Here is a 26,596-nt window from a genome sequence, read left to right on the forward strand (position 1 = left end):
AACACTTATATAAGGTTGTCCCTGTATAATATAGCGTTTTGGTGTGTGCTGGCAAACTTTCCCTCTGTCTCCCCAAAGGGCTAGTGGGGTCCTGTCCTCTATCAGAGCATTCCCTGTGTGTGTGCTGTGTGTCGGTACGTGTGTGTCGACATGTATGAGGACGATGTTGGTGAGGAGGCGGAGCAATTGCCTGTAATGGTGATGTCACTCTCTAGGGAGTCGACACCGGAATGGATGGCTTATTTAGGGAATTACGTGATAATGTCAACACGCTGCAAGGTCGGTTGACGACATGAGACGGCCGGCAAACCAATTAGTACCTGTCCAGGCGTCTCAAACACCGTCAGGGGCTTTAAAACGCCCATTTACCTCAGTCGGTCGACACAGACACGGACACTGACTCCAGTGTCGACGGTGAAGAAACAAACGTATTTTCCATTTGGGCCACACGTTACATGTTAAGGGCAATGAAGGAGGTGTTACATATTTCTGATACTACAAGTACCACAAAAGAGGGTATTATGTGGGGTGTGAAAAAACTACCTGTAGTTTTTCCTGAATCAGATAAATTAAATGAAGTGTGTGATGATGCGTGGGTTTCCCCCGATAGAAAATTATTGGCGTTATACCCTTTCCCGCCAGAAGTTAGGGCGCGTTGGGAAACACCCCTTAGGGTGGATAAGGCGCTCACACGCTTATCAAAACAAGTGGCGTTACCGTCTCCAGATACGGCCGCCCTCAAGGAGCCAGCTGATAGGAGGCTGGAAAATATCCTAAAAAAGTATATACACACATACTGGTGTTATACTGCGACCAGCGATCGCCTCAGTCTGGATGTGCAGCGCTGGGGTGGCTTGGTCGGATTCCCTGACTGAAAATATTGATACCCTTGACAGGGACAGTATTTTATTGACTATAGAGCATTTAAAGGATGCATTTCTATATATGCGAGATGCACAGAGGGATATTTGCACTCTGGCATCAAGAGTAGATGCGATGTCCATATCTGCCAGAAGATGTTTATGGACACGACAGTGGTCAGGTGATGCAAATTCCAAACGGCACATGGAAGTATTGCCGTATAAAGGGGAGGAGTTATTTGGGGTCGGTCCATCGGACCTGGTGGCCACGGCAACAGCTGGAAAATCCACCTTTTTTACCCCAAGTCACATCTCAGCAGAAAAAGACACCGTCTTTTCAGCCTCAGTCCTTTCGTCCCCATAAGGGCAAGCAGGCAAAAGGCCAGTCATATCTGCCCAGGGATAGAGGAAAGGGAAGAAGACTGCAGCAGGCAGCCTATTCCCAGGAACAGAAGCCCTCCACCGCTTTTGCCAAGTCCTCAGCATGACGCTGGGGCCGTACAAGCGGACTCAGGTGCGGTGGGGGGTCGTCTCAAGAGTTTCAGCGCGCAGTGGGCTCACTCGCAAGTGGACCCCTGGATCCTACAAGTAGTATCCCAGGGGTACAGATTGGAAATTCGAGACGTCTCCCCCTCGCAGGTTCCTGAAGTCTGCTTTACCAACGTCTCCCTCCGACAGGGAGGCAGTATTGGAAACAATTCACAAGCTGTATTCCCAGCAGGTGATAATCAAAGTACCCCTCCTACAACAAGGAAAGGGGTATTATTCCACACTATATTGTGGTACTGAAGCCAGACGGCTCGGTGAGACCTATTCTAAATCTTAAATATTTGAACACTTACATACAAAGGTTCAAATCAAGATGGAGTCACTCAGAGCAGTGATAGCGAACCAGGAAGAAGGGGACTATATGGTGTCCCTGGACATCAAGGATGCTTACCTCCATGTCCCAATTTGCCCTTCTCACCAAGGGTACCTCAGGTTCGTGGTACAAAACTGTCACTATCAGTTTCAGACGCTGCCGTTTGGATTGTCCACGGCACCCCGGGTCTTTACCAAGGTAATGGCCGAAATGATGATTCTTCTTCAAAGAAAAGGCGTCTTAATTATCCCTTACTTGGACGATCTCCTGATAAGGGCAAGGTCCAGAGAACAGTTGGAGGTCGGAGTAGCACTATCTCAAGTAGTTCTACGACAGCACGGGTGGAGTCTAAATATTCCAAAATCGCAGCTGTCTCCGACGACACGTCTGCTGTTCCTAGGGATGATTCTGGACACAGTCCAGAAAAAGGTGTTTCTCCCGGAGGAGAAAGCCAGGGAGTTATCCGAGCTAGTCAGGAACCTCCTAAAACCAGGAAAAGTGTCAGTGCATCATTGCACAAGGGTCCTGGGAAAAATGGTGGCTTCTTACGAAGCGATTCCATTCGGCAGATTTCACGCAAGAACTTTTCAGTGGGATCTGCTGGAAAAATGGTCCGGATCGCATCTTCAGATGCATCAGCGGATAACCCTGTCTCCAAGGACAAGGGTGTCTCTTCTGTGGTGGCTGCAGAGTGCTCATCTACTAAAGGGCCACAGATTCGGCATTCAGGACTGGGTCCTGGTGACCACGGATGCCAGCCTGAAAGGCTGGGGAGCAGTCACACAAGGAAAAAATTTCCAGGGAGTGTGATCAGGTCTGGAGACTTCTCTCCACATAAATATACTGGAGCTAAGAGCAATTTACAATGCTCTAAGCTTAGCAAGACCTCTGCTTCAAGGTCAGCCGGTATTGATCCAGTGGGACAACATCACGGCAGTCGCCCACGTAAACAGACAGGGCGGCACAAGAAGCAGGAGGGCAATGGCAGAAACTGCAAGGATTCTTCGCTGGGCGGAAAATCATGTGATAGCACTGTCAGCAGTGTTCATTCCGGGAGTGGACAACTGGGAAGCAGACTTCCTCAGCACGACCTCCACCCGGGAGAGTGGGGACTTCATCGGGAAGTCTTCCACATGATTGTGAACCGTTGGGAAAGACCATTGGGAAGTCCAGAAGTTTGTCAAGGGAGTACTGCTTTTACAACCCCCTTTTGTGCCTCCAGTGGCACTGTGGGATCTCAACGTAGTTCTGGGATTCCTCAAATCACATTGGTTTAAACCGCTCAAATCTGTGGATTTGAAATATCTCACATGGAAAGTGACCATGATGTTGGCCCTGGCCTCGGCCAGGCGAGTGTCAGAATTGGCGGCTTTGTCTCACAAAAGCCCATATCTGATTGTCCATTCGGACAGGGCAGAGCTGCGGACTCGTCCCCAGTTTCTCCCTAAGGTGGTGTCAGCGTTTCACCTGAACCAGCTTATTGTGGTACCTGCGGCTACTAGGGACTTGGAGGACTCCAAGTTGCTAGATGTTGTCAGGGCCCTGGAAAATATAGGTTTCCAGGACGGCTGGAGTCAGGAAAACTGACTTGCTGTTATCCTGTATGCACCCAACAAACTGGGTGCTCTTGCTTCTAAGCAGACGATTGCTAGTTGGATGTGTAGTACAATTCAGCTTGCACATTCTGTGGCAGGCCTGCCACAGCCAAAATATGTAAATGCCCATTCCACAAGGAAGGTGGGCTCATCTTGGGCGGCTGCCCGAGGGGTCTCGGCTTTACAACTTTGCCGAGCTGCTACTTGGTCAGGGGCACACCCTGGCTGAGGAGGACCTGGAGTTCTCTCACTCGGTGCTACAGAGTCATCCGCACTCTCCCGCCCGTTTGGGAGCTTTGGTATAATCCCCATGGTCCTGACGGAGTCCCCAGCATCCACTTAGGACGTCAGAGAAAATAAGAATTTACTTACCGATAATTCTATTTCTCGTAGTCCGTAGTGGATGCTGGGCGCCCATCCCAAGTGCGGATTGTCTGCAATACTTGTACATAGTTATTGTTACAAAAATCGGGTTATTATTGTTGTGAGCCATCTTTTCAGAGGCTCCGCTGTTATCATGCTGTTAACTGGGTTCAGATCACAGGTTGTACAGTGTGATTGGTGTGGCTGGTATGAGTCTTACCCGGGATTCAAAATCCTTCCTTATTGTGTACGCTCGTCCGGGCACAGTATCCTAACTGAGGCTTGGAGGAGGGTCATAGGGGGAGGAGCCAGTGCACACCACCTGATCCTAAAGCTTTTACTTTTGTGCCCTGTCTCCTGCGGAGCCGCTATTCCCCATGGTCCTGACGGAGTCCCCAGCATCCACTACGGACTACGAGAAATAGAATTATCGGTAAGTAAATTCTTATTTTCTATTACGTCCTAGAGGATGCTGGGGTCCATATTAGTACTATGGGGTATAGACGGGTTCACCAGGAGCCATTGGCACTTTAAGAGTTTAATAGTGTGTGCTGGCTCCTCCCTCTATGCCGCTCCTACCAGACTCAGTTTAGAAAATGTGCCCAGAGGAGCCGGTCACAGCTAGGGGAGCTCTACTGAGCTTCTTTAGAAAAAGTTAAATTTTTTCTTTTCAGAGTTTTTTATTTTACAGGGAGGCTGCTGGCGACAGCCTCCCTGCAGCGTGGGACTGAGGGGGGGGGGAGCGGTGTCTTGAGCCACTGCTCCCGCTGACTGAACATTTGGCTTCAGTGGGGTCTAATCGCGCCCCGCCGCAGGGGAACGCTCACCCCGGCAGCCGGCCGCCACCCCCTGGGAGCTGAAGAAGTGGTGAGTGAGTCATTGTCCCCTCTTGCAAGCGGGGGGACAGTGTGAAGCAGGCGGCCTTAGGGTAAGGAGCGCGGTCTCACCCGCGCTCCGTGATGGCTCAGCGGTATCTACACTGTCCATTGCAAGTCTGTCGGTGTCTGCGGATCCAGGCCAGCACAACTCTTCCAGCCAGTATAATCGATCAGTGAGCAGGAAGGCAGCGCCATCGAGGGGGCAGAGCTTCTCAGAGCGGACCCTGCAGCGTTCAGTGCCATTTCTTCTGCCTGCACTTACTACAAGTGGAACCAGGTCCCTCCAGAGCAATCTCCAGCTGTCTGTATGGTACCAAGGGGGTTGTAGAAGGGGGGAGGCTGTGTCACCTATTAAGGGACACAGCCAGCGCTGGTAAGGGACTCCCTATACCTTTGATAGCGCTGTGTGTGGGTTGGCTCCAATCTCTGGGTCTCTCTGCAATTCTTGGGGGGAAACTCTGTCTTCATAATACCCTGTGTGTTTGTGGGGTGTTTGAGTGTGTGTGCAACATGTCTAGGGACACTGTTTCATATGCTGCAGAGGATTTGTCTTCCCAGGAAGACTCCATTCCATGTAATCAGGATTGCACTGTTTTAGCACAGATCCCAGCTAGTGAGCCAGAATGGTTAATCTCTCTGAGGGGGACTATTTCACAGATTCCTAATAGAGTTGCTAGGACTGAGCATGCCACTCAAGTCCTTCAGTCCTCTATGGTTGTATGGTCTGATACTGTCTCCTCAGGGTCCCCTGCGGTACATTCTCACAAACGTGCACTTACAATTATGCAGGATGACACAGACACCGATTCTGACGCTGCAGACGGTGACGGGGATGTGTCGAGGGGGACAGCTTCACTGGCCAAGGGGGTGCAGTTGATGATTGAGGCTGTTAGGGATGTTTTACACATTTCAGACACAGCTCCGGAACAGGTGGAGGAGGCCTTCTTCACAGATCATAAGAAGCCCCCCCTCACTTTCCCATGCCTTTCCAAAGAATTGAATGCTATCTTTGAAAAGGCATGGGAAATTCCAGATTGCCAAGAGGGTCTTGGTGGCTTTTCCCTTCCCAGAGGAAGATAGGAAGAGATGGGAGTCCCCGCCGATAGTCGACGCCTCTGTCTCCAGGCTGTCCAAACAGGTGGTATTACCGGTCACGTGATCTACCGTGTTAAAGGACCCGGCAGATCGCAAGGTGGATGCTACGCTGAAATCCATTTACACGGCTTCAGGGGCTATATTGCGGCCTACTATAGCCTGTGCTTGGATTGCTAAAGCTATTGCCAGGTGGTCAATCATTCTGCAGGAGGAATCGACTACGCTGGACAAAGGTGACGTTGATTTATTTTTACGTAATATTCAGGATTCTGCAGGGTTCCTGGTGGATTTCATGAAGGACCTGGGTTCCATGGCTGCGGGGATCTCCTCCATGTCCGTCTCGGATCGTTGAGGTCTCTGGCTGCGCAACTGGTCTGCGGATGCGGAATCCAGGAAGTATGTGGAAGGCCTACCATACAAAGGTCAGGCTCTCTTTGGGGAGGCGCTGGATGCGTGGATTGCCACGGCTACCGCGGGTAAGTCTCCTTTCTCCCCTCAGCTGCACCGACTACAAAGAATCCCTTTTCATCTACGACGTCACAGTCCTTTCGGCCCGCGAGGCCTAGAAAGAATAAGCCTTCGAACACCTTCAGAGGTGGTCGTGCCAAAGGAAAGAAACCCACTCCCGCAGGTTCCCAGACCCAGAAGCCTGCTTCTGATACCCCTAAGTCCTCCGCATGATGGTGGACAGCTAGGCCTGGAGGAAGGTCAGGTGGGGGCAAGACACCGGCAGTTCAGCCACGTCTGGGTGTCGTCGGGTCTGGACCCCTGGGTTTTGGATATAGTGTCCAGAGGGTACAGACTGGAGTTCCAAGATCCCCCGCCTCACCGTTTCTTCAAGTCAGGCTTGCCAGCGCTGCTGGCAGACAGGACAATTCTTCTGGAGGCCATCAGAAAATTGGTGGTGTCAGAGGTCATTGTTCCGGTTCCACTTCAGCAGCGGAACAAGGGTTATTATTCGAACCTTTTTTGGTACCGAAACCGGATGGTTCGGTACGGCCTATTCTAAACTTTAAATCTTTGAACCCTTATCTTAAGGAGTTCAAATTCAAGATGGAATCTCTGAGAGCTGTCATCTCAGGACTGTCGGAGGGGGAGTTCCTGGTGTCCCTGGACATCAAGGATGCTTACCATCACATTCCCATTTGGGCGCCGCATCAAGCATATCTCAGGTTTGCGCTGATTGACGATCACTATCAGTTCCAGGCGCTGCTGTTTGGCCTCTCCACAGCACAGAGGATCTTCACCAAGGTGATGGCGGAGATGATGGTTCTCCTCCGCAAACGGGGTGAACATAATTCCATATCTGGACGATCTCCTGATCAAGGCGTCTTCCAGGGAGAGGTGGTTGCATTCCATCGCGCTCACGACACGGCTGCTCAGGAGGCACGGTTGGATTCTAAACCTTCCAAAGTCTCATCTGGAGCCGACAAGGCGACTGTCTTTCCTGGGAATGATCCTCGACACGGAAGTGCAGAGGGTATTTCTCCCGGTGGAGAAAGCGTTGGTGATTCAAGCAATGGTCCGGTAGGTCCTAAAGCCTACCCGGGTATCTGTTCATCAATGCATACGCCTTCTGGGGAAGATGGTTGCTGCCTACGAGGCTCTGCAGTATGGCAGGATTCATGCTCGACCCTTTCAGCTGGACCTATTGGACCATTGGTCGGGCTCTCACCTACACATGCACAAGAGGATACGCCTGTCTCCGAAAGCCAGGATTTCGCTCCTCTGGTGGCTGCATCTTCCGCACCTTCTGGAAGTGAGAAGGTTCGGAATTCAAGACTGGATCCTTTTAACCACAGATGCAAGTCTAAGAGGTTGGGGAGCGGTCCCTCTGGGGGAAACCTTTCAGGGACGATGGTCGGATCAAGAGTCGCTTCTCCCAATAAACATCCTGGAACTCAGGCCGTTTACAACGCCCTTCTGCAAGCAGCACACCTTCTACAGGATCGGGCTGTTCAGGTGCAGTCGGATAATGTGACCACGGTGGCCTACATAAACTGACGAGGCGGAACGAAGAGCAGGGCTGCCATGTCAGAGGTGTCAAAAATCCTCATCTGGGCAGAAGGGCACGCGGTGGCGATGTCTGCAATCTTCATTCCGGGCATAGACAACTGGGAAGCAGACTTCCTCAGCAGACACGATCTCCATCCGGGGGAGTGGGGCCTCCATCCGGAGGTGTTCTAGGAGGTATCCGGTTGGTGGGGGGTTCCCCACATAGACATGATGGCCTCACGCCTCAACAAGAAGCTACGGAGGTACTATTCCAGGTCAAGAGACCCACAGGCAGTGGCGGTGGACGCACTGATAACACCGTGGGTGTTCAAGTCAGTGTATGTGTTCCCTCCACTTCCTCTGATACCAAAGGTTCTTCAGCTCGTAAGAAGAACAAAGGTTCTGGCAATCCTCATTGCTCTGGACTGGCCAAGGAGGGCTTGGTACGCAGATCTGCTGGATCTTCTGCAGGAAGATCCACGGCCTTTACCTCTTCGGGAGGATCTGCTTCTGCAGGGGCCGTTCGCTTATCAAGACTTACGGCGGCTACGTTTGACGGCATGGTGGTTGAACGCCAGATCTTAGCTCAGAAAGGTATCCCGAGTGAGATCATTCCCACCCTGATACAGGCCAGGAATGGGGTAACGTCTAAACATTACCATCGCATTTGGAAGAAATATGTTTCTTGGTGTCAGGCCAAGAAGTTTACGGCGGTGGAGTTTCAACTTGGACGTTTTCTCCTTTTCCTGCAAGCAGGGGTGGATATGGGACTGAGACTGGGCTCCATCAAGGTCCAGATCTCTGCTTTGTCCATCTTCTTCCAGAAACAATTGGCTGTTCTTCCTGAGGTTCAGACCTTTTTGAAAGGGGTTTTGCACATTCAGCCTCCCTTTGTGGCGCCTACGGCTCCATGGGATCTTGATGTGGTGTTGCAATTCCTGCAATCTGCTTGGTTTGAGCCTCTACAAGAGACTGACCTCAAGTTTCTCACGTGGAAGGCGGTCACCTTGTTGGCCTTGGCTTCTGCGCGACGCGTGTCGGAATTGGGGGCTTTATCTTGTAAAAGCCCTTATCTGATCTTCCATGAAGACAGGGCGGAACTTAGGATTCGTCCACAGTTCCTACCTAAGGTTGTGTCTGCTTTCCACATCAAACTATTGTGGTGCCAGTGGCTACTGACTCCTCAATTACTTCAAAGGCCTTGGATGTAGTGAGGACTTTGAAGATTTATGTGAAGAGGATGGCTCGTCATAGGAAAAGTGACTCTCTGTCCTCTATGATCCAAAGAAAATTGGATGTCCTGCTTCTAAGCAGTCGATTTCCCACTGGATCAGGTTCACTATCCAGCATGCTGCTTCCACGGCAGGATTGCCGTGTCCGAAATCTGTAAAGGCCCACTCTACTCGTAAAGTGGGCTCTTCCTGGGCGGCTGCCCGGGGTGTCTCGGCGGTACATCTCTGCGGTACATCATTTGGACTCCGTAAGGACCATGTGGTATAGACGGGCTCCGCAGGAGATAAAGCACCTAAAAAGAACTTTGACTATGGGTGTGCACTGGCTCCTCCCTCTATGCCCCTCCTCCAGACCTCAGTTAGATCTTGTGCCCAGAAGAGAATGGGTGCACTGCAGAGAGCTCTCCAGAGTTTTCTGTGGATAAGAATTTTGTTAGGTTTTTTATTTTCAGGGAGTCCTGTTGGCAACAGGCTCCCTGCATCGTGGGACTGAGGAGAGAGAAGCAGAGCTGGCTTGTCAAGTTGGGCTCTGTTTCTAGGCTACTGGACACCATTAGCTCCAGAGGGAGTCTGAACACAGGTCTCACCTGGGGTTCGTCCCGGAGCCGCGCCGCCGTCCTCCTCACAGATGCCGAAGATAGAAGCCGGGTGAGTATGAGAAGGCAGAAGACAACAGATCTTCATGGGGTAAGGCGCGCAGCGGTAAGCTGCGCGCCATTGCTCCCAGTCACACACACAGAGCAGCACACCGGGTGCAGGGCGCAGGGGGGGGGTCGCCCTGGGCAGCAATAAACCTCACATTTGGGCACTGACAAGGTAGATTAGGCTGCTGGGCAGTAATTCTACGATCCCCCACCATTTTCTATAAAAAAAAATCACTGGGATCGAAGCCCGCCGTCGGGTGGGCGGAGCTTGATCCCCAGCACTAACCAGCGCCATTTTCTCCACAGAAGCTGCACGAGGAAAATGCTGGCTCCCTGGTCTCTCCCCTGCTGAACATTCAGGCTGTAAAAAAGAGGAGGGGGGCATTTTGAGCGCAGTGAGTGGGAATCTGGTCATTTTATAGATATAAGCGCTATCTGGTCATATCTTTTCAGTGTTAAGCGCTGGGTGTGTGCTGGCATACTCTTTCTCTGTCTCTCCTAAGGGCCTGGTTGGGGCTTTGTCCCCTTATAGGTTAATCCCTGTGTGTGGGGTGTCCGTACCTGTGTGTCGACATGTCTGAGGCGGAAAGCTTCTCCAAGGAGGCGGTGGAGCAAATGAGTGGTGTGTCCCCGTCGGTTGTGCCGACTCCGGATTGGATGGGCATGTGGCATATGTTGAATGCAAGTGTGACATCTTTACATAAAAGGCTTGATAAGGCTGAATTAGGGGGGACATCAGGGGGTCAATCCTCGGATTGGACCAACTCACAGGGCCCGTCGGGGTCTCAAAAGCGTCCCTTAACACAAGACACTACTACCGACACGGATTCTGACTCCAGTGTCGACTACGACGAAGTAAAATTGCACCCTAGGGTGACTAAAACCATTCGGTGTATGATTGTGGCAATAAGGGATGTGTTACATATTGAGGATGAACCCTCGGTCCCCGACACAAGGGTACACATGTTTAAGGAAAAGAAACAGATTATTAATTTTCCCACATCTCATGAATTAAATGATTTCTTTGGGAAAGCTTGGGAGACTCCGGACAAGAGACCGCAGATCCCCAAAAGAATTTATATGGCATACCCCTTCCCTAAGCAGGACAGGGAGATTTGGGAATCATCCCCCACTGTGGACAAGGCCCTGACGCGCTTGTCCAAGAAAGTGGCGCTACCGTCTCCTGACACAGCGGCCCTTAAGGACCCTGCAGATCGCAGGCAAGAAACTACCTTAAAGTGTATTTATTCTCATACGGGGGCTGTGCGAAGACCGACAATTACGTCGGCATGGGTGTGTAGCGCAATTGCAGCTTGGACAGATGAGCTGACAGATCAATTTGATAATATGGATAAGGATACTATATTCTTAACTCTAGCCCACATAAAAGACGCAGTCTTATTTATGAGGGATGCTCAAAGGGACATTGGATTGCTAGCTTCTAGGGCCAATGCCATGTCTATCTCAGCGAGAAGATCCTTATGGACTCTCCAATGGACGGGTGATGCGGTTTCAAAAAAACATATGGAAGTACTACCCTATAAGGGTGATGTATTGTTTGGGGATGGGCTGACGGACCTGGTTTCCACAGCTACAGCAGGTAAATCAAATTTTTTACCATATATTCCCCAACAGCAAAAGAAAGTAACACCCTATCAGATGCAGTCCTTTCGGTCGCACAAGTCCAGAAGAGGTCGGGGATCCTCTTTCCTCGCCAGAGGTAAGGGCAGAGGCAAAAGAGCACCTGCTTCGGCAGGTGCCCAGGAACAAAAGTCCTCCCCGGCTGCTCCAAAACCCACAGCATGACGCTGGGGCTCCCCTGAGGGAGTCCACACCGGTGGGGGCACGTCTTCGACTTTTCAGTCAGGCCGTGGTCAGTTCAGACCTGAATCCCTGGGTGTTGGAAATAGTTTCCCAGGGTTACAAATTGGAATTCGAGGAGGTGCCCCCGCGCCGATTTTTCAAATCGTCCCTACCAGCTTCCACATCGGAACGGGATATAGTGTTAGCTGCAATTCAAACGCTGTGTATACAGCAAGTGATAATCAAGGTTCCCCTGCACCAGCAGGGAAGAGGTTACTACTCAACCCTATTTGTGGTCCCGAAACCGGACGGTTCGGTCAGACCTATTTTGAATCTGAAATCCCGAAACCTGTACATAAAAAGATTCAAATTCAAAATGGAATCACTCAGAGCGATAATAGCCAAGGAGGGGGAGTTTATGGTGTCTCTGGACATAAAGGATGCATACCTTCATGTCCCCATATATGCCCCCCATCAGGAATACCTGAGATTCGCTGTACAGGATTGTCATTACCAATTTCAGACGTTGTCGTTCGGACTCTCCACGGCCCCGAGGATTTTCACCAAGATAATGGCGGAAATGATGGTGGTCCTGCGCAAGCATGGAGTCACAATTATCCCATACTTGGACGATCTCCTGATAAAAGCGAGATCAAGGGAGAAATTGCTGAGCAGTGTGGCGCTCTCTCTGAGAGTGCTCCAGCAACACGGTTGGATTCTAAATCTACCGAAGTCACAGTTGATTCCGACAACTCGACTACCGTTCCTAGGTATGATACTGGATACGGAACAAATGAAGGTCTTCCTCCCAATAGAGAAAGCCCAAGACATCCAGAACATGGTCAGAGACCTGTTAAAACCGAAAAGGGTGTCCGTTCACCAATGCACTCGAGTTCTGGGAAAAATGGTGGCGGCCTACGAGGCCATTCCCTTCGGAAGGTTCCATGCAAGGACTTTTCAATGGGACCTTCTGGACAAGTGGTCGGGGTCCCATCTGCACTTACATCGGAAAATAACTCTGTCCCCAGGGGCCAGAGTGTCCCTCCTGTGGTGGTTGCAAAGTGTTCACCTCCTGGAGGGTCGCAGGTTCAGAATTCAGGATTGGATCCTGGTTACCACGGACGCGAGCCTCCGAGGATGGGGAGCAGTCACACAGGGAAAAAGTTTTCAGGGTCTTTGGTCAGACCAGGAGTCCTGTCTACACATCAATGTGTTGGAACTCAAGGCCATTTACAACGGCCTTCGACAAGCGGAGAGTCTTCTTCGAAGCCTACCGGTTCTGATTTAATCAGACAATGTCACAGCAGTGGCTCATGTGAACCGCCAAGGCGGGACAAGAAGCAGAGTCGCGATGGCGGAAGCCACAAGGATCCTTTGCTGGGCGGAAAATCATGTAAGCGCTCTGTCGGCTGTCTTCATTCCGGGAGTGGACAACTGGGAAGCAGACTTCCTCAGCAGACACGATCTCCATCCAGGAGAGTGGGAACTTCATCAAGAAGTCTTTGCAGGCGTAACGCGTCTTTGGGGAACTCCTCAAATAGACATGATGGCGTCACGCCTCAACAAAAAGCTTCGGAGGTATTGTGCCAGGTCTCGGGACCCTCAGGCAGTAGCAGTAGACGCTCTGGTAACACCGTGGGTGTTCAAATCGGTCTACGTGTTTCCTCCTCTTCCTCTCATCACAAAAGTGTTGAGGATCATAAGACGAAGAAGAGTACAGATGATACTCGTTGTCCCAGACTGGCCTCAAAGGGCCTGGTACTCGGATCTACAAGAGATGCTCACAGGGGATCCCTGGCCTCTTCCTCTGAGGGAAGACCTGTTGCAACAGGGGCCCTGTGTATTTCAAGACTTACCGCGGTTACGTTTGACGGCATGGCGGTTGAACGCCAAATCCTAGCAAAAAAGTGGATTCCGGAAGAGGTCATCCCTACTTTAATAAAGGCTAGGAAGGAGGTGACGGTAAAACATTATCACCGTATCTGGCGAAAGTATGTGTCTTGGTGTGAGACCAAGAATGCACCTACGGAAGATTTTCATCTGGGTCGTCTTCTCCACTTCCTACAGACAGGAGTGGATATGGGCCTGAAATTAGGCTCTGTTAAGGTACAGATTTTGGCCCTCTCGATTTTCTTTCAGAAGGAATTGGCTTCTCTTCCAGAAGTCCAGACGTTTGTAAAGGGAGTACTGCACATCCAGCCCCCTTTTGTGCCTCCGGTGGCACCATGGGACCTGAACGTGGTGTTGCAGTTCCTAAAATCACACTGGTTTGAACCGCTTAACAAGGTTGAGTTGAAATTTCTTACCTGGAAGGTGGTCATGTTGTTGGCCTTAGCATCAGCAAGGCGAGTGTCCGAATTGGCGGCTTTGTCACACAAGAGCCCCTACTTGATTTTTCATGTGGATCGAGCTGAATTGAGGACACGTCCGCAATTTTTGCCTAAAGTGGTTTCTTCATTCCATATGAATCAACCTATTGTGGTGCCTGTGGCTACAAGTGACCTGGAGGATTCCAGATCTCTGGACGTAGTCAGGGCCTTAAAGATTTATGTAGCCCGGACGGCTAGAATTAGGAAAACAGAGGCTCTGTTTGTCTTGTATGCTGCTAATAAGATTGGCGCACCTGCTTCGAAGCAGACTATTGCTCGCTGGATCTGTAATACGATTCAGCAGGCTCATTCTACGGCTGGATTGTCGGTACCAAATTCTGTTAAAGCCCATTCCACTATGAAGGTGGGCTCTTCTTGGGCGGCTGTCCGAGGCGTCTCGGCATTACAGATTTGCCGAGCGGCGACTTGGTCGGGGTCAAACACTTTTGCTAAATTCTACAAGTTTGATACCCTGGCTGATGAGGACCTAGCGTTTGCTCAGTCGGTGCTGCAGAGTCATTCGCACTCTCCCGCCCGATTGGATGCTTTGGTATAAACCCCATGGTCCTTACGGAGTCCCCAGCATCCTCTAGGACGTAAGAGAAAATAAGATTTTAAACCTACCGGTAAATCTATTTCTCCTAGTCCGTAGAGGATGCTGGGTGCCCGTCCCAGTGCGGAAACTCTGCAAGACTTGTATATAGTTGTTGCTTACATAAGGGTTATGTTACAGTTGGAATAGGTCTTGGACCGTTACTGTTGTTTGTTTATACTGTTAACTGGTTATGTATGTTCCAGGTTACATGGTATGATTGGTGTGGGCTGGTATGAATCTTGCCCTGGGATTGCTAAATCCTGCCTTGTATTGTCCATCTCCTCTGGGCACAGTTCTCTAACTGAGGTCTGGAGGAGGGGCATAGAGGGAGGAGCCAGTGCACACCCATAGTCAAAGTTCTTTTTAGGTGCCCTATCTCCTGCGGAGCCCGTCTATACCCCTTGGTCCTTACGGAGTCCCCAGCATCCTCTACGGAATAGAAGAAATAGATTTACTGGTAGGTTTAAAATCTTATTTTTGGTTACCTACCGGTAAATCCTTTTCTTTGTAGTCCGTAGAGGATGCTGGGCACCCGCCCAGCGCTTCATTTTACTGCATTTGTTTTATGGTTCAGTGTTACCTGGTTCCTAGGTAAGTTCTGCGTTATTTACTGTTTCAGCTGTTGCTGAAGTTGTTCCGGCATGTTAGCCGGATTTCCCTGTTGTGTGAGCTGGTATGAATCTCACCACTATCTGTGTAATTCCTTCTCTCGAAGTATGTTGTCTTCTCGGGCACAGTTTCTAGACTGAGTCTCGTAGGAGAGGCATAGAGGGAGGAGCCAGCCCACACTATTAAACTCTTAAAGTGCCAATGGCTCCTGGTGGACCAGTCTATACCCCATGGTACTAATATGGACCCCAGCATCCTCTACGGTTGACGAGAAAAGGATTTACCGGTAGGTAACCAAAATCCTATTATTTCCTATGAACGCCAGTGGAACAGTTTAACTTTTGTCCAAAATGTTATAAAACCTAAAATACTTTCAAAACTTTAGGACATGGATTTGTACATTTCTGTTCCTGTACAGATACTGACACAATTTATTTTCTAACATAAAATGTGCTTCTCACAGAATCACTATGGAGGATTGGATGGAGGACACTACACAGCATATTGTAAGAACGCAATGAGACAGAGATGGTTTAAGTTTGATGACCAGGAAGTATCGGAGATCTCTGTATCCTCTGTGAAGAGCTCGGCTGCATACATCCTCTTCTACACCTCCCTGGATCTCCGAGCAACTGAGCTTTTAACATGAAAACACAGTTTTGCTCAGAAATTCTGTATATCTGGCGAGACCAATCCTTGCCACAGAGAAGAAATTGACTGTTTGCATATTCTTATTTTTCTCAACTCATAGGTGACCGTTCCAGTGCAGAAATATTAACTGGAAATGGAAAAAGATTTAACCTTATATTCTAATCTATAGCCTCTTTAGCAGATCATAAAATAGATATATTTGCCTTGGAAATGTCCTTATTAAGACCTCAATATGTAATTACTCTTGTCTGCTGTGGCCATTTGTTCCCTTTTTCCATATGCTATTTTACTGTGACAGAAACGGTCTAAGCAGAATGGGAATGTATTTGAATTAAGGACTGCATACTTGCACATTATTGCTATGTATATAACTATGGAAATCGTTGTTAGATATTCTATTTATATTAGAACTGTTAATCTTCAGCTCTCTGCCATCAAACATGGCTGGCTGTTATCCCATTATGTTCATATGATATATAAAGTTACTATGATAAAATCACAATATATATTTTAATTAGCAGGCCAATTTAGACCCCTCTGCACTTCTTGAGGACTTAAGTTCACTATACTTACACATCATCTGTGACTATAGTAACTTAAGTGGAGGCACCCATTTTGTGGCCTGCATTATCTGTGTGTATAGTTCCAAGTGACTTTGAGAATACACGGTGCAGTATCGATGGTGTTATTGGGCTTGTAGCCTGCATATTGCAGCATGTGTGGCCAGTAATAATAATAATATGGATCAGATCATGGTCAGACATGTAGCTAAATATGGGCAGATGATGACCAATATTGGCCTTTGTGTGGTCATCAGGTAGGAAGCTCCTGTGTCACTAGACGTTATCAGAATGTGAGTTTCTCATCCAGTGTGACCAGCTGTGTGTGCATTGGGGAGTTGAGCTGACCAGAAGGACTGATCCTGTGTTACTATTGGTTCAGTCCACAAAGTGCTGTCCTCCATTGTATATAGGTGACAGATACAATCTTACCCTCGGTAACTGCAGGTAACATCCACTGCAGAACATTCCCTCACAATTTAGGGTTCTTTTACACCAATGTGCTTTTCACCTTGATAATTTGTAGTTAGCACTCGCAACAAAATAAATTGATTTCTACAGCTTCATTCACATCTCTGCATTGACAGTAATCTTTCCTAAGCATATTTTACATTTGTTCAGGCATAGTGCATCAGAACACTTGCCTTTCAGATGCATTTTGGATTTGTGTAGTTGAAAATCCCCAAAATAGATGCAAATTAATTGTTTGCCTTTATGTGCCAAACAGTTTCCTAATGTAAAATGCTCCATTCCATTGACTTACTTTGGTGATTTTATGTTTATATGTGCAAGAGAGATCCCATATGTAAACTACTATAGGGGGGAGCTGCAGTCGCAATTATAGAGACGCTGGTGCTTTTATCCCCACAGGGTGGGAGAACCTTGTGGCACTGGACCATTGTGTGTTTTTCAACATATATTCACCCACTTACATTTCTCTGCAAATGCATTTTTTTTTATTTTTAAATGAAGATATTTTTTTTTCTGTTGCATTCACTGCTGATTATTATATGTGACAAAGATAATGGATCATGTGTTTTCTTTTTAAAATGCTAAGAGGTCCTTGTACATGGTAATGTCTGTGTTGGTGCTAAGAACTTTCTTTAAGAAACAGTGTTAATGTCAGACACACCTGTAGAAATTCCTGATCCGTAGCTTGCAGAATATATTCCAAAGCTTTCTATTACTACTTGTAGCCCAAGATCAACACAAAACAGAAATTACTTTATACTTTTTTTTTTTTTTTTTTTTTTTTTTTTGCTTGCTGTGGTTTAAAAAAAAAAAAAAAAAAACAATTCTGTAGGGAGAAAAAAAATGACTTTACCATGATTTTGGACATGATTAACCCCTTCGCTGCAGGGATATGCAGCTAGATTGCAGAGGCTGCATTAAAAAAAAACCTAAACAAATTTCTCTAACGTCCTAGTGGATGCTGGGGACTCCGTCAGGACCATGGGGATTAGCGGCTCCGCAGGAGACAGGGCACAAAAATAAAGCTTTAGGATCAGGTGGTGTGCACTGGCTCCTCCCCCTATGACCCTCCTCCAAGCCTCAGTTAGGTTTTTGTGCCCGTCCGAGCAGGGTGCAATCTAGGTGGCTCTCCTAAAGAGCTGCTTAGAAAAAGTTTTTAGGTTTTTTATTTTCAGTGAGTCCTGCTGGCAACAGGCTCACTGCATCGAGGGACTTAGGGGAGAGAAGTGAACTCACCTGCGTGCAGGATGGATTGGCTTCTTAGGCTACTGGACACCATTAGCTCCAGAGGGAGTCTGAACACAGGTCTCACCCTGGGGTTCGTCCCGGAGCCGCGCCGCCGACCCCCCTTGCAGATGCCGAAGATGGAAGAGGTCCAGAAGCAGGCGGCAGAAGACTCTTCAGTCTTCCTGAGGTAGCGCACAGCACTGCAGCTGTGCGCCATTGTTGTCAGCACACTTCACACAGCGGTCACGGAGGGTGCAGGGCGTTGGGGGGGCGCCCTGGGCAGCAATATATAATACCTTTTTATGGCTAAAAATACATCATATATAGCCCTTTGAGGCTATATGGATGTATTTAACCCCTGCCAGATCTCACAGATTCCGGAGAAGAGCTCGCCGAAATAGGGGGTGGGGCTTATTCTCCTCAGCACACAGCGCCATTTTCCTGCTCAGCTCCGCTGTGAGGAAGGCTCCCAGGACTCTCCCCTGCACTGCACTACAGAAACAGGGTAAAACAGAGAGGGGGGGCACTTTTTTTGGCGATATTAATATATTTAAGCTGCTATAAGGATACAACACTTATATAGGGTTGTTCCCATATATATTATAGCGCTTGGGTGTGTGCTGGCAAACTCTCCCTCTGTCTCCCCAAAGGGCTAGTGGGGTCCTGTCTTCAATAGAGCATTCCCTGTGTGTCTGCTGTGTGTCGGTACGTGTGTCGACATGTATGAGGACGATGTTGGTGTGGAGGCAGAGCAATTGCCGGTAATGGTGATGTCACCCCCTAGGGAGTCGACACCGGAATGGATGGCTTTGTTTATGGAATTACGTGATAATGTCAGCACATTACAAAAATCAGTTGACGACATGAGACGGCCGTCAAACCAGTTGGTACCTGCCCAGGCGTCTTAGACACCGTCAGGGGCTGTAAAACGCCCTTTACCTCAGTCGGTCGATACAGACGCGGACACTGAATCTAGTGTCGACGGTGAAGAAACAAACGTATTTTCCAGTAGGGCCACACGTTATATGATCACGGCAATGAAGGAGACTTTGCATATCTCTGATACTACAAGTACCACAAAAAGGGGTATTATGTGGGGGGTGAAAAAACTACCTGTAGTTTTTCCTGAATCAGAGGAATTGAATGATGTATGTGATGAAGCGTGGGTTAACCCAGATAGAAAAGGGCTAATTTCTAAAAAGTTATTGGCATTATACCCTTTCCCGCCAGAGGTTAGGGCGCGCTGGGAAACACCCCCTAAGGTGGATAAGGCGCTCACACGCTTATCAAAACAAGTGGCGTTACCGTCTCCTGATACGGCCGCCCTCAAGGATCCAGCTGATAGGAGGCTGGAAACTACTCTAAAAAGTATATACACACATACTGGTGTTATACTGCGACCAGCCATCGCCTCAGCCTGGATGTGCAGTGCTGGAGTGGTCTGGTCGGATTCCCTGACTGAAAATATTGATACCCTGGATAGGGACAGTATTTTACAGACTTTAGAGCAATTAAAGGATGCTTTTCTTTATATGCGAGATGCTCAGAGGGATATTTGCACTCTGGCATCGAGAGTAAGTGCGATGTCCATATCTGCCAGAAGAAGTTTATGGACACGACAGTGGTCAGGTGATGCGGATTCCAAACGGCATATGGAAGTATTGCCTTATAAAGGGGAGGAATTATTTGGCGTCGGTCTATCGGATTTGGTGGCCACGGCAACTGCCGGGAAATCCACCTTTTTACCTCAGACCCCCTCCCAACAGAAAAAGACACCGTCTTTTCAACCGCAGTCCTTTCGGTCCTATAAGAACAAGCGGGCAAAAGGACAGTCCTATCTGCCCCGAGGCAGAGGAAAGGGTAAGAGAGGGCAGCAAGCAGCCCCTTCCCAGGAACAGAAGCCCTCCGCGGGTTCTGCAAAGCCCTCAGCATGACGCTGGGGCTTTACAAGCGGACTCAGGAGCGGTGGGGGGTCAACTCAAGAATTTCAGCGCGCAGTGGGCTTGCTCACAGGTGGACCCCTGGATCCTGCAGGTAGTATCTCAGGGTTACAGGTTGGAATTCGAGAAGTCTCCCCCTCGCCGGTTCCTAAAGTCTGCTTTGCCAACGTCTCCCTCAGACAGGGCGACGGTATTGGAAGCCATTCACAAGCTGTTTTCTCAGCAGGTGATAGTCAAGGTACCCCTCCTACAACAGGGAAAGGGGTATTACTCCACGCTATTTGTGGTACCGAAGCCGGACGGCTCGGTAAGACCTATTCTAAATCTGAAATCTTTGAACCTGTACATACAAAAATTCAAGTTCAAGATGGAATCACTCAGAGCAGTGATAGCGAATCTGGAAGAAGGGGACTTTATGGTGTCCCTGGACATAAAAGATGCTTACCTGCATGTCCCAATTTGCCCTTCACATCAAGGGTACCTCAGGTTCGTGGTGCAAAACTGTCATTATCAGTTTCAGACGCTGCCGTTTGGATTGTCCACGGCACCTCGGGTCTTTACCAAGGTAATGGCCGAAATGATGATTCTTCTGCGAAGAAGAGGCGTATTAATTATCCCTTACTTGGACGATCTCCTGATAAGGGCAAGGTCCAGAGAACAGCTGGAGGAAGGAGTAGCACTAACCCAAGTAGTGCTGCAACAACACGGGTGGATTCTGAATTTCCAAAAATCTCAGTTGACCCCGACAACACGTCTGCTGTTCCTGGGAATGATTCTGGACACGGTTCAGAAAAAGGTGTTTCTTCCGGAGGAGAAAGCCAAGGAGTTATCCGAACTTGTCAGGAACCTCCTAAAACCAGGAAAAGTGTCTGTGCATCAATGCACAAGAGTCCTGGGAAAGATGGTGGCTTCTTACGAAGCAATCCCATTCGGCAGATTCCACGCACGAACTTTTCAGTGGGATCTGCTGGACAAATGGTCCGGATCGCATCTGCAGATGCATCAGCGGATAACCTTATCGCCACGGACAAGGGTGTCTCTTCTGTGGTGGTTGCAGAGTGCTCATCTGTTAGAAGGCCGCAGATTCGGCATACAGGACTGGGTCCTGGTGACCACGGATGCCAGTCTGAGAGGTCACACAGGGAAGAAACTTCCAGGGAGTATGGTCAAGCCTGGAGATGTCTCTTCACATAAATATACTGGAGCTAAGAGCGATTTACAATGCTCTAAGCCTGGCAAAACCCCTGCTTCGGGGTCAGCCGGTGTTGATCCAGTCAGACAACATCACGGCAGTCGCCCACGTAAACAGACAGGGCGGCACAAGAAGCAGGAGAGCAATGGCAGAAGCTGCAAGGATTCTTCGCTGGGCGGAAGATCATGTGATAGCACTGTCAGCAGTGTTCATTCCGGGAGTGGACAACTGGGAAGCAGACTTCCTCAGCAGACACGATCTACACCCGGGAGAGTGGGGGACTTCATCCAGAAGTCTTCCACATGATTGTGAACCGTTGGGAAAAACCAAAGGTGGATATGATGGCGTCTCGCCTCAACAAAAAACTGGACAGGTATTGCGCCAGGTCAAGAGACCCTCAGGCAATAGCTGTGGACGCTCTGGTAACACCGTGGGTGTTCCAGTCAGTGTATGTGTTTCCTCCTCTGCCTCTCATACCCAAAGTACTGAGAATTATACGGCAAAGGGGAGTAAGAACGATACTCGTGGCTCCGGATTGGCCAAGAAGAACTTGGTACCCGGAACTTCAGGAGATGCTCACGGAAAATCCGTGGCCTCTACCTCTAAGACGGGACCTGATTCAGCAGGGACCGTGTCTATTTCAAGACTTACCGCGGCTGCGTTTGACGGCGTGGCGGTTGAACGCCGAATTCTAAGGGAAAAAGGCATTCCAGAAGAGGTCATTCCTACACTGGTTAAAGCCAGGAAGGAGGTGACTACACAACATTATCACCGCATTTGGAGAAAATATGTTGCGTGGTGTGAGGCCAGGAAGGCCCCCACGGAGGAATTTCAATTGGGTCGATTCCTAAATTTCCTGCAAACAGGATTGTCTATGGGCCTCAAGTTGGGGCCCATTAAGGTTCAAATTTCGGCCCTGTCGATTTTCTTCCAGAAAGAACTGGCTTCAGTTCCTTAAGTCCAGACTTTTGTAAAAGGAGTACTACATATACAGCCCCCGGTTGTGCCCCCAGTGGCTCCGTGGGACCTTAATGTAGTTTTGGATTTTCTCAAATCCCATTGGTTTGAGCCACTCAAATCGGCGGATTTGAAATATCTTACATGGAAAGTAACCATGCTACTGGCTCTGGCTTCAGCCAGGAGAGTGTCAGAATTGGCGGCTTTATCGTATAAAAGCCCATATCTGATTTTCCATTCGGACAGGGCAGAACTGCGGACGCGTCCTCATTTTCTGCCTAAGGTGGTGTCAGCGTTTCACCTGAACCAGCCTATTGTGGTGCCTGCGGCTACTAGCGATTTGGAGGATTCCAAGTTGCTGGACGTTGTCAGGGCATTGAAAATATATATTTCAAGGACGGCTGGAGTCAGAAAATCTGACTCGCTGTTTATACTGTATGCACCCAACAAGCTGGGTGCTCCTGCTTCTAAGCAGACGATTGCTCGTTGGATTTGTAGCACAATTCAACTTGCACATTCTGTGGCAGGCCTGCCACAGCCTAAATCTGTCAAGGCCCATTCCACAAGGAAGGTGGGCTCATCTTGGGCGGCTGCCCGAGGGGTCTCGGCATTACAACTCTGCCGAGCAGCTACGTGGTCGGGGGAGAACACGTTTGTAAAATTCTACAAATTTGATACCCTGGCTAAAGAGGACCTGGAGTTCTCTCATTCGGTGCTGCAGAGTCATCCGCACTCTCCCGCCCGTTTGGGAGCTTTGGTATAATCCCCATGGTCCTGACGGAGTCCCCAGCATCCACTAGGACGTTAGAGAAAATAAGATTTTACTTACCGATAAATCTATTTCTCGTAGTCCGTAGTGGATGCTGGGCGCCCATCCCAAGTGCGGATTGTCTGCAATACTTGTACATAGTTATTGTTACAAAAAAATCAGGTTGTTCTTGTTGTGAGCCGTCTGTTCAGAGGCTCCTACGTTGTCATACTGTTAACTGGGTTCAGATCACAAGTTGTACAGTGTGATTGGTGTGGCTGGTATGAGTCTTACCCGGGATTCAAAATCCTTCCTTATTGTGTACGCTCGTCCGGGCACAGTATCCTAACTGAGGCTTGGAGGAGGGTCATAGGGGGAGGAGCCAGTGCACACCACCTGATCCTAAAGCTTTATTTTTGTGCCCTGTCTCCTGCGGAGCCGCTAATCCCCATGGTCCTGACGGAGTCCCCAGCATCCACTACGGACTACGAGAAATAGATTTATCGGTAAGTAAAATCTTATTTTTTACTTCTTCCACTTCAGTCCTAAGAGGGCAATTTCTTCTTTGAAATGATGTGGCCCCCTAGTAGCTGTTGTCTTGTCAGCACCAGATAAAAACAGAAATACAATTTTTCCAGCAGTCGGGGGCATCTAGAACTCATAGATCGCTTATCTTGTGTTAATTTTTTTTTTTTTAAACAAGCACTCCTTTAATACGGTAGATTGTCTAGTTTATAAAATGCTAGGGCTTGTTGGGCTGCCATATTATTCCTATGCACATAGTAAGTGTTTCCATTTTCATTTTAAATGCTGATTTTTTGGTGGTAAAATCATACACATAGTATCCTCCTTTTTACTGTTTTTGAAAGGTGTTACGTGGACTATGGTGTTCTAAGGGCTACCAGGTGATTCTTGGTGACACGCAATTACCCTTGCCCAGCAGTCTTTTAGCCTTTTGCGCTGCTAAGCTTCACCTTTAGCAGCCGCCTTTCCAGGATGAATTCGGTCCACCCTGTCCTCAGATGCCCCCAGGTCTTATGTAAGGACAAGGCTACTATTGGAGGCTGGGCAAGAGTAAATGCAGTATGGTGAAACATTCACTGAACACAACCTTGATAATGCTGTTCAATGCACAGACAGATAAACAAATGCAAGCGAGTGCAACAATGCACAGGTTGGAATAATAACACAAATTGTATGTAAATGCAACAATGCACAGGGTGGTATAGAGCACACTGTTTGTAAATGCAACAATGCACAGGGTGATATAAGCAACCAAACCGTAAATAGATGCAACAATGCACAAGGTGGTGACAATAAAGAAATAAATGCGAATGGAAAGAGCCTGTGTGGAAGTTCCACACAAAACCTGAAATCTAGGCAAGCTTAATCCGATCAGGGAAAGGATCTAGACAGGGTATCTGAATCTCTAGAGTTCACAGGGCTGACAGGTTCTCACATGTAGCAGGGACTATAACCAGCAGATTGGGAGTGACCAGGAAGGGAATTTATATGTGGCTGCTCCAATCAGCCCCAGGAATCCAGGGAGGTAATGATTAAAGTAAAGGACGTGCAGCTGGACAGCTAAACACACAGAGGCAAACTACTAATTACTGTATGCAGCAGCTAAGGCTGAACACAGGAATACATGCAGGAATCTAGCTGCTGGAGTGTAATAATTTAGACGTGCCGCTAGCGGCTTGTAACAAAAGGAAAATTATGGGCAAAAGAAGGACCACAAAGTATTTGTGGTGTTTTATAAAAACGAAAAATAATTAATTTGCTTTCTCTAACGTCCTAAGTGGATGCTGGGGACTCCGTAAGGACCATGGGGATTAGCGGCTCCGCAGGAGACTGGGCACAACTATAAAGAAAGCTTTTAGACTACTGGTGTGCACTGGCTCCTCCCACTAAGACCCCCCTCCAGACTTCAGTTAGATTCTTGTGCCCGGCTGAGCTGGATGCACACTAGGGGCTCTCCTGAGCACCTAGAAAGAAAGTATATTTAGGTTTTTTATTTTCAGTGAGATCTGCTGGCAACAGACTCACTGCAGCGAGGGACTAAGGGGAGAAGAAGCGAACCTACCTAACCGGTGGTAGTTTGGGCTTCTTAGGCTACTGGACACCATTAGCTCCAGAGGGATTGACCGCAGGACCCGACCTTGGTGTTCGTTCCCGGAGCCGCGCCGCCGTCCCCCTTACAGAGCCAGAAGCACCGAAGAGGTCCGGAAAATCGGCGGCAGAAGACTTCGGTCTTCACCAAGGTAGCGCACAGCACTGCAGCTGTGCGCCATTGCTCCTCATGTACACCTCACACTTCGGTCACTGATGGGTGCAGGGCGCTGGGGGGGGCACCCTGAGGGCAATAAATAACACCTTGGCTGGCAAATATACATCATATATAGTCCTAGAGGCTATATAGATGTAAAATTACCCCTGCCAGTATTACAGAAAAAGCGGGAGAAAGTCCTCCGAAAAGGGGGCGGGGCTTCTCCCTCAGCACACTGGCGCCATTTTTCCCTCACAGTTCCGCTGGAAGGAAGCTCCCTGGCTCTCCCCTGCAGTCTGAATACTACAGAAGGGTAAAATAGAGAGGGGGGGCACTAAATTTAGGCGCAGTATAGATATTATATATGTATAATATATATAAAAAAGCAGCTATAGGGAAAACACTCATTGATAGTGGGATCCCAGTGTTATATAGCGCTCTGGTGTGTGCTGGCATACTCTCTCTCTGTCTCCCCAAAGGGCTTTGTGGGGTCCTGTCCTCTGTCAGAGCATTCCCTGTGTGTTTGCGGTGTGTCGGTACGGCTGTGTCGACATGTTTGATGAGGAGGCTTATGTGGAGGCGGAGCAGATGCCTGTAAATGTGATGTCACCCCCTGCAGGGTCGACACCTGAGTGGATGGTGCTGTGGAAGGAATTACGTGATAGTGTCGACTCCTTACATAAAAGGTTTGACGACATACCAAATGTGGGACAGCCGGCTTCTCAGCCTGTGTCTGCCCAGGCGTCTCAAAAAACCATCAGGGGCTCTAAAACGCCCGCTACCTCAGATGGTTGACACAGATGTCGACACGGATACTGACTCCAGTGTCGACGACGAGGAGACTAATGTAACTTCCAGTAGGGCCACACGTTACATGATTGAGGCAATGAAAAATGTGTTGCACATTTCTGATGTTACCCCCGGTACCACAAAAAAGGGTATAATGTTTGGAGAGAAAAAAACTACCAGTAGCTTTTCCTCCATCTGAAGAGTTAAATGAAGTGTGTGAAGAAGCGTGGGCTTCCCCTGATAAAAAGCTGGTAATTTCTAAGAGGTTACTAATGGCGTACCCTTTCCCGCCAGAGGATAGGTCACGCTGGGAAACATCCCCTAGGGTGGATAAAGCGCTCACGCTTGTCAAAGAAGGTGGCACTACCGTCTCCGGATACGGCCACCCTGAAGGAATCTGCTGATAGAAAGCAGGAGGCTATCCTGAAATCTATATATACACACACAGGTGTTATACTGAGACCGGCTATAGCTTCAACCTGGATGTGCAGTGCTGCTGCTGCGTGGTCAGATTCCCTGTCAGAAAATATAGATACCCTAGACAGGGACACTATTTTGCCAAACGTAGAGCATATAAAAGACGCACTTTTATACATGAGGGATGCACAGAGGGATATTTGCCGGCTGGCATCCAAAATTAGTGCAATGTCCATTTCTGCCAGGAGAGGGTTATGGACTCGGCAGTGGACAGGTGATGCAGATTCCAAACGACACATGGAAGTTCTGCCTTATAAGGGTGAGGAATTGTTCGGGGATGGTCTCTCGGACCTCGTTTCCATAGCAACAGCTGGGAAGTCTACATTTTTACCCCATGTTCCCTCACAACCAAAGAAAGCACCGTATTATCAGGTACAGTCCTTTCAGCCCAATAGGGGCAAGCGGGTTAAAGGCG

The 26,596-nt window shown here is 48.8% G+C and overlaps 1 protein-coding gene across 2 annotated transcripts in view; it reads left to right on the forward strand.

Annotated features, from left to right (window-relative positions):
* Window positions 1-16,683, forward strand: part of USP8 (ubiquitin specific peptidase 8) — a 205,715-nt gene extending 189,032 nt beyond the window's left edge. For both annotated transcript variants that reach the window (XM_063925992.1, XM_063925993.1), the window contains one exon: window positions 15,364-16,683. In XM_063925992.1, coding sequence (XP_063782062.1) covers window positions 15,364-15,549 — 186 coding nt within the window. In that variant the 3' untranslated portion in view covers window positions 15,550-16,683. The remainder of the gene's footprint in view (window positions 1-15,363) is intronic.
* The last annotated feature ends 9,913 nt before the right edge of the window (window positions 16,684-26,596 follow it).

Source organism: Pseudophryne corroboree, chromosome 6 (genome assembly GCF_028390025.1).
Source record: "Pseudophryne corroboree isolate aPseCor3 chromosome 6, aPseCor3.hap2, whole genome shotgun sequence".
NCBI lineage: Eukaryota > Metazoa > Chordata > Amphibia > Anura > Myobatrachidae > Pseudophryne > Pseudophryne corroboree.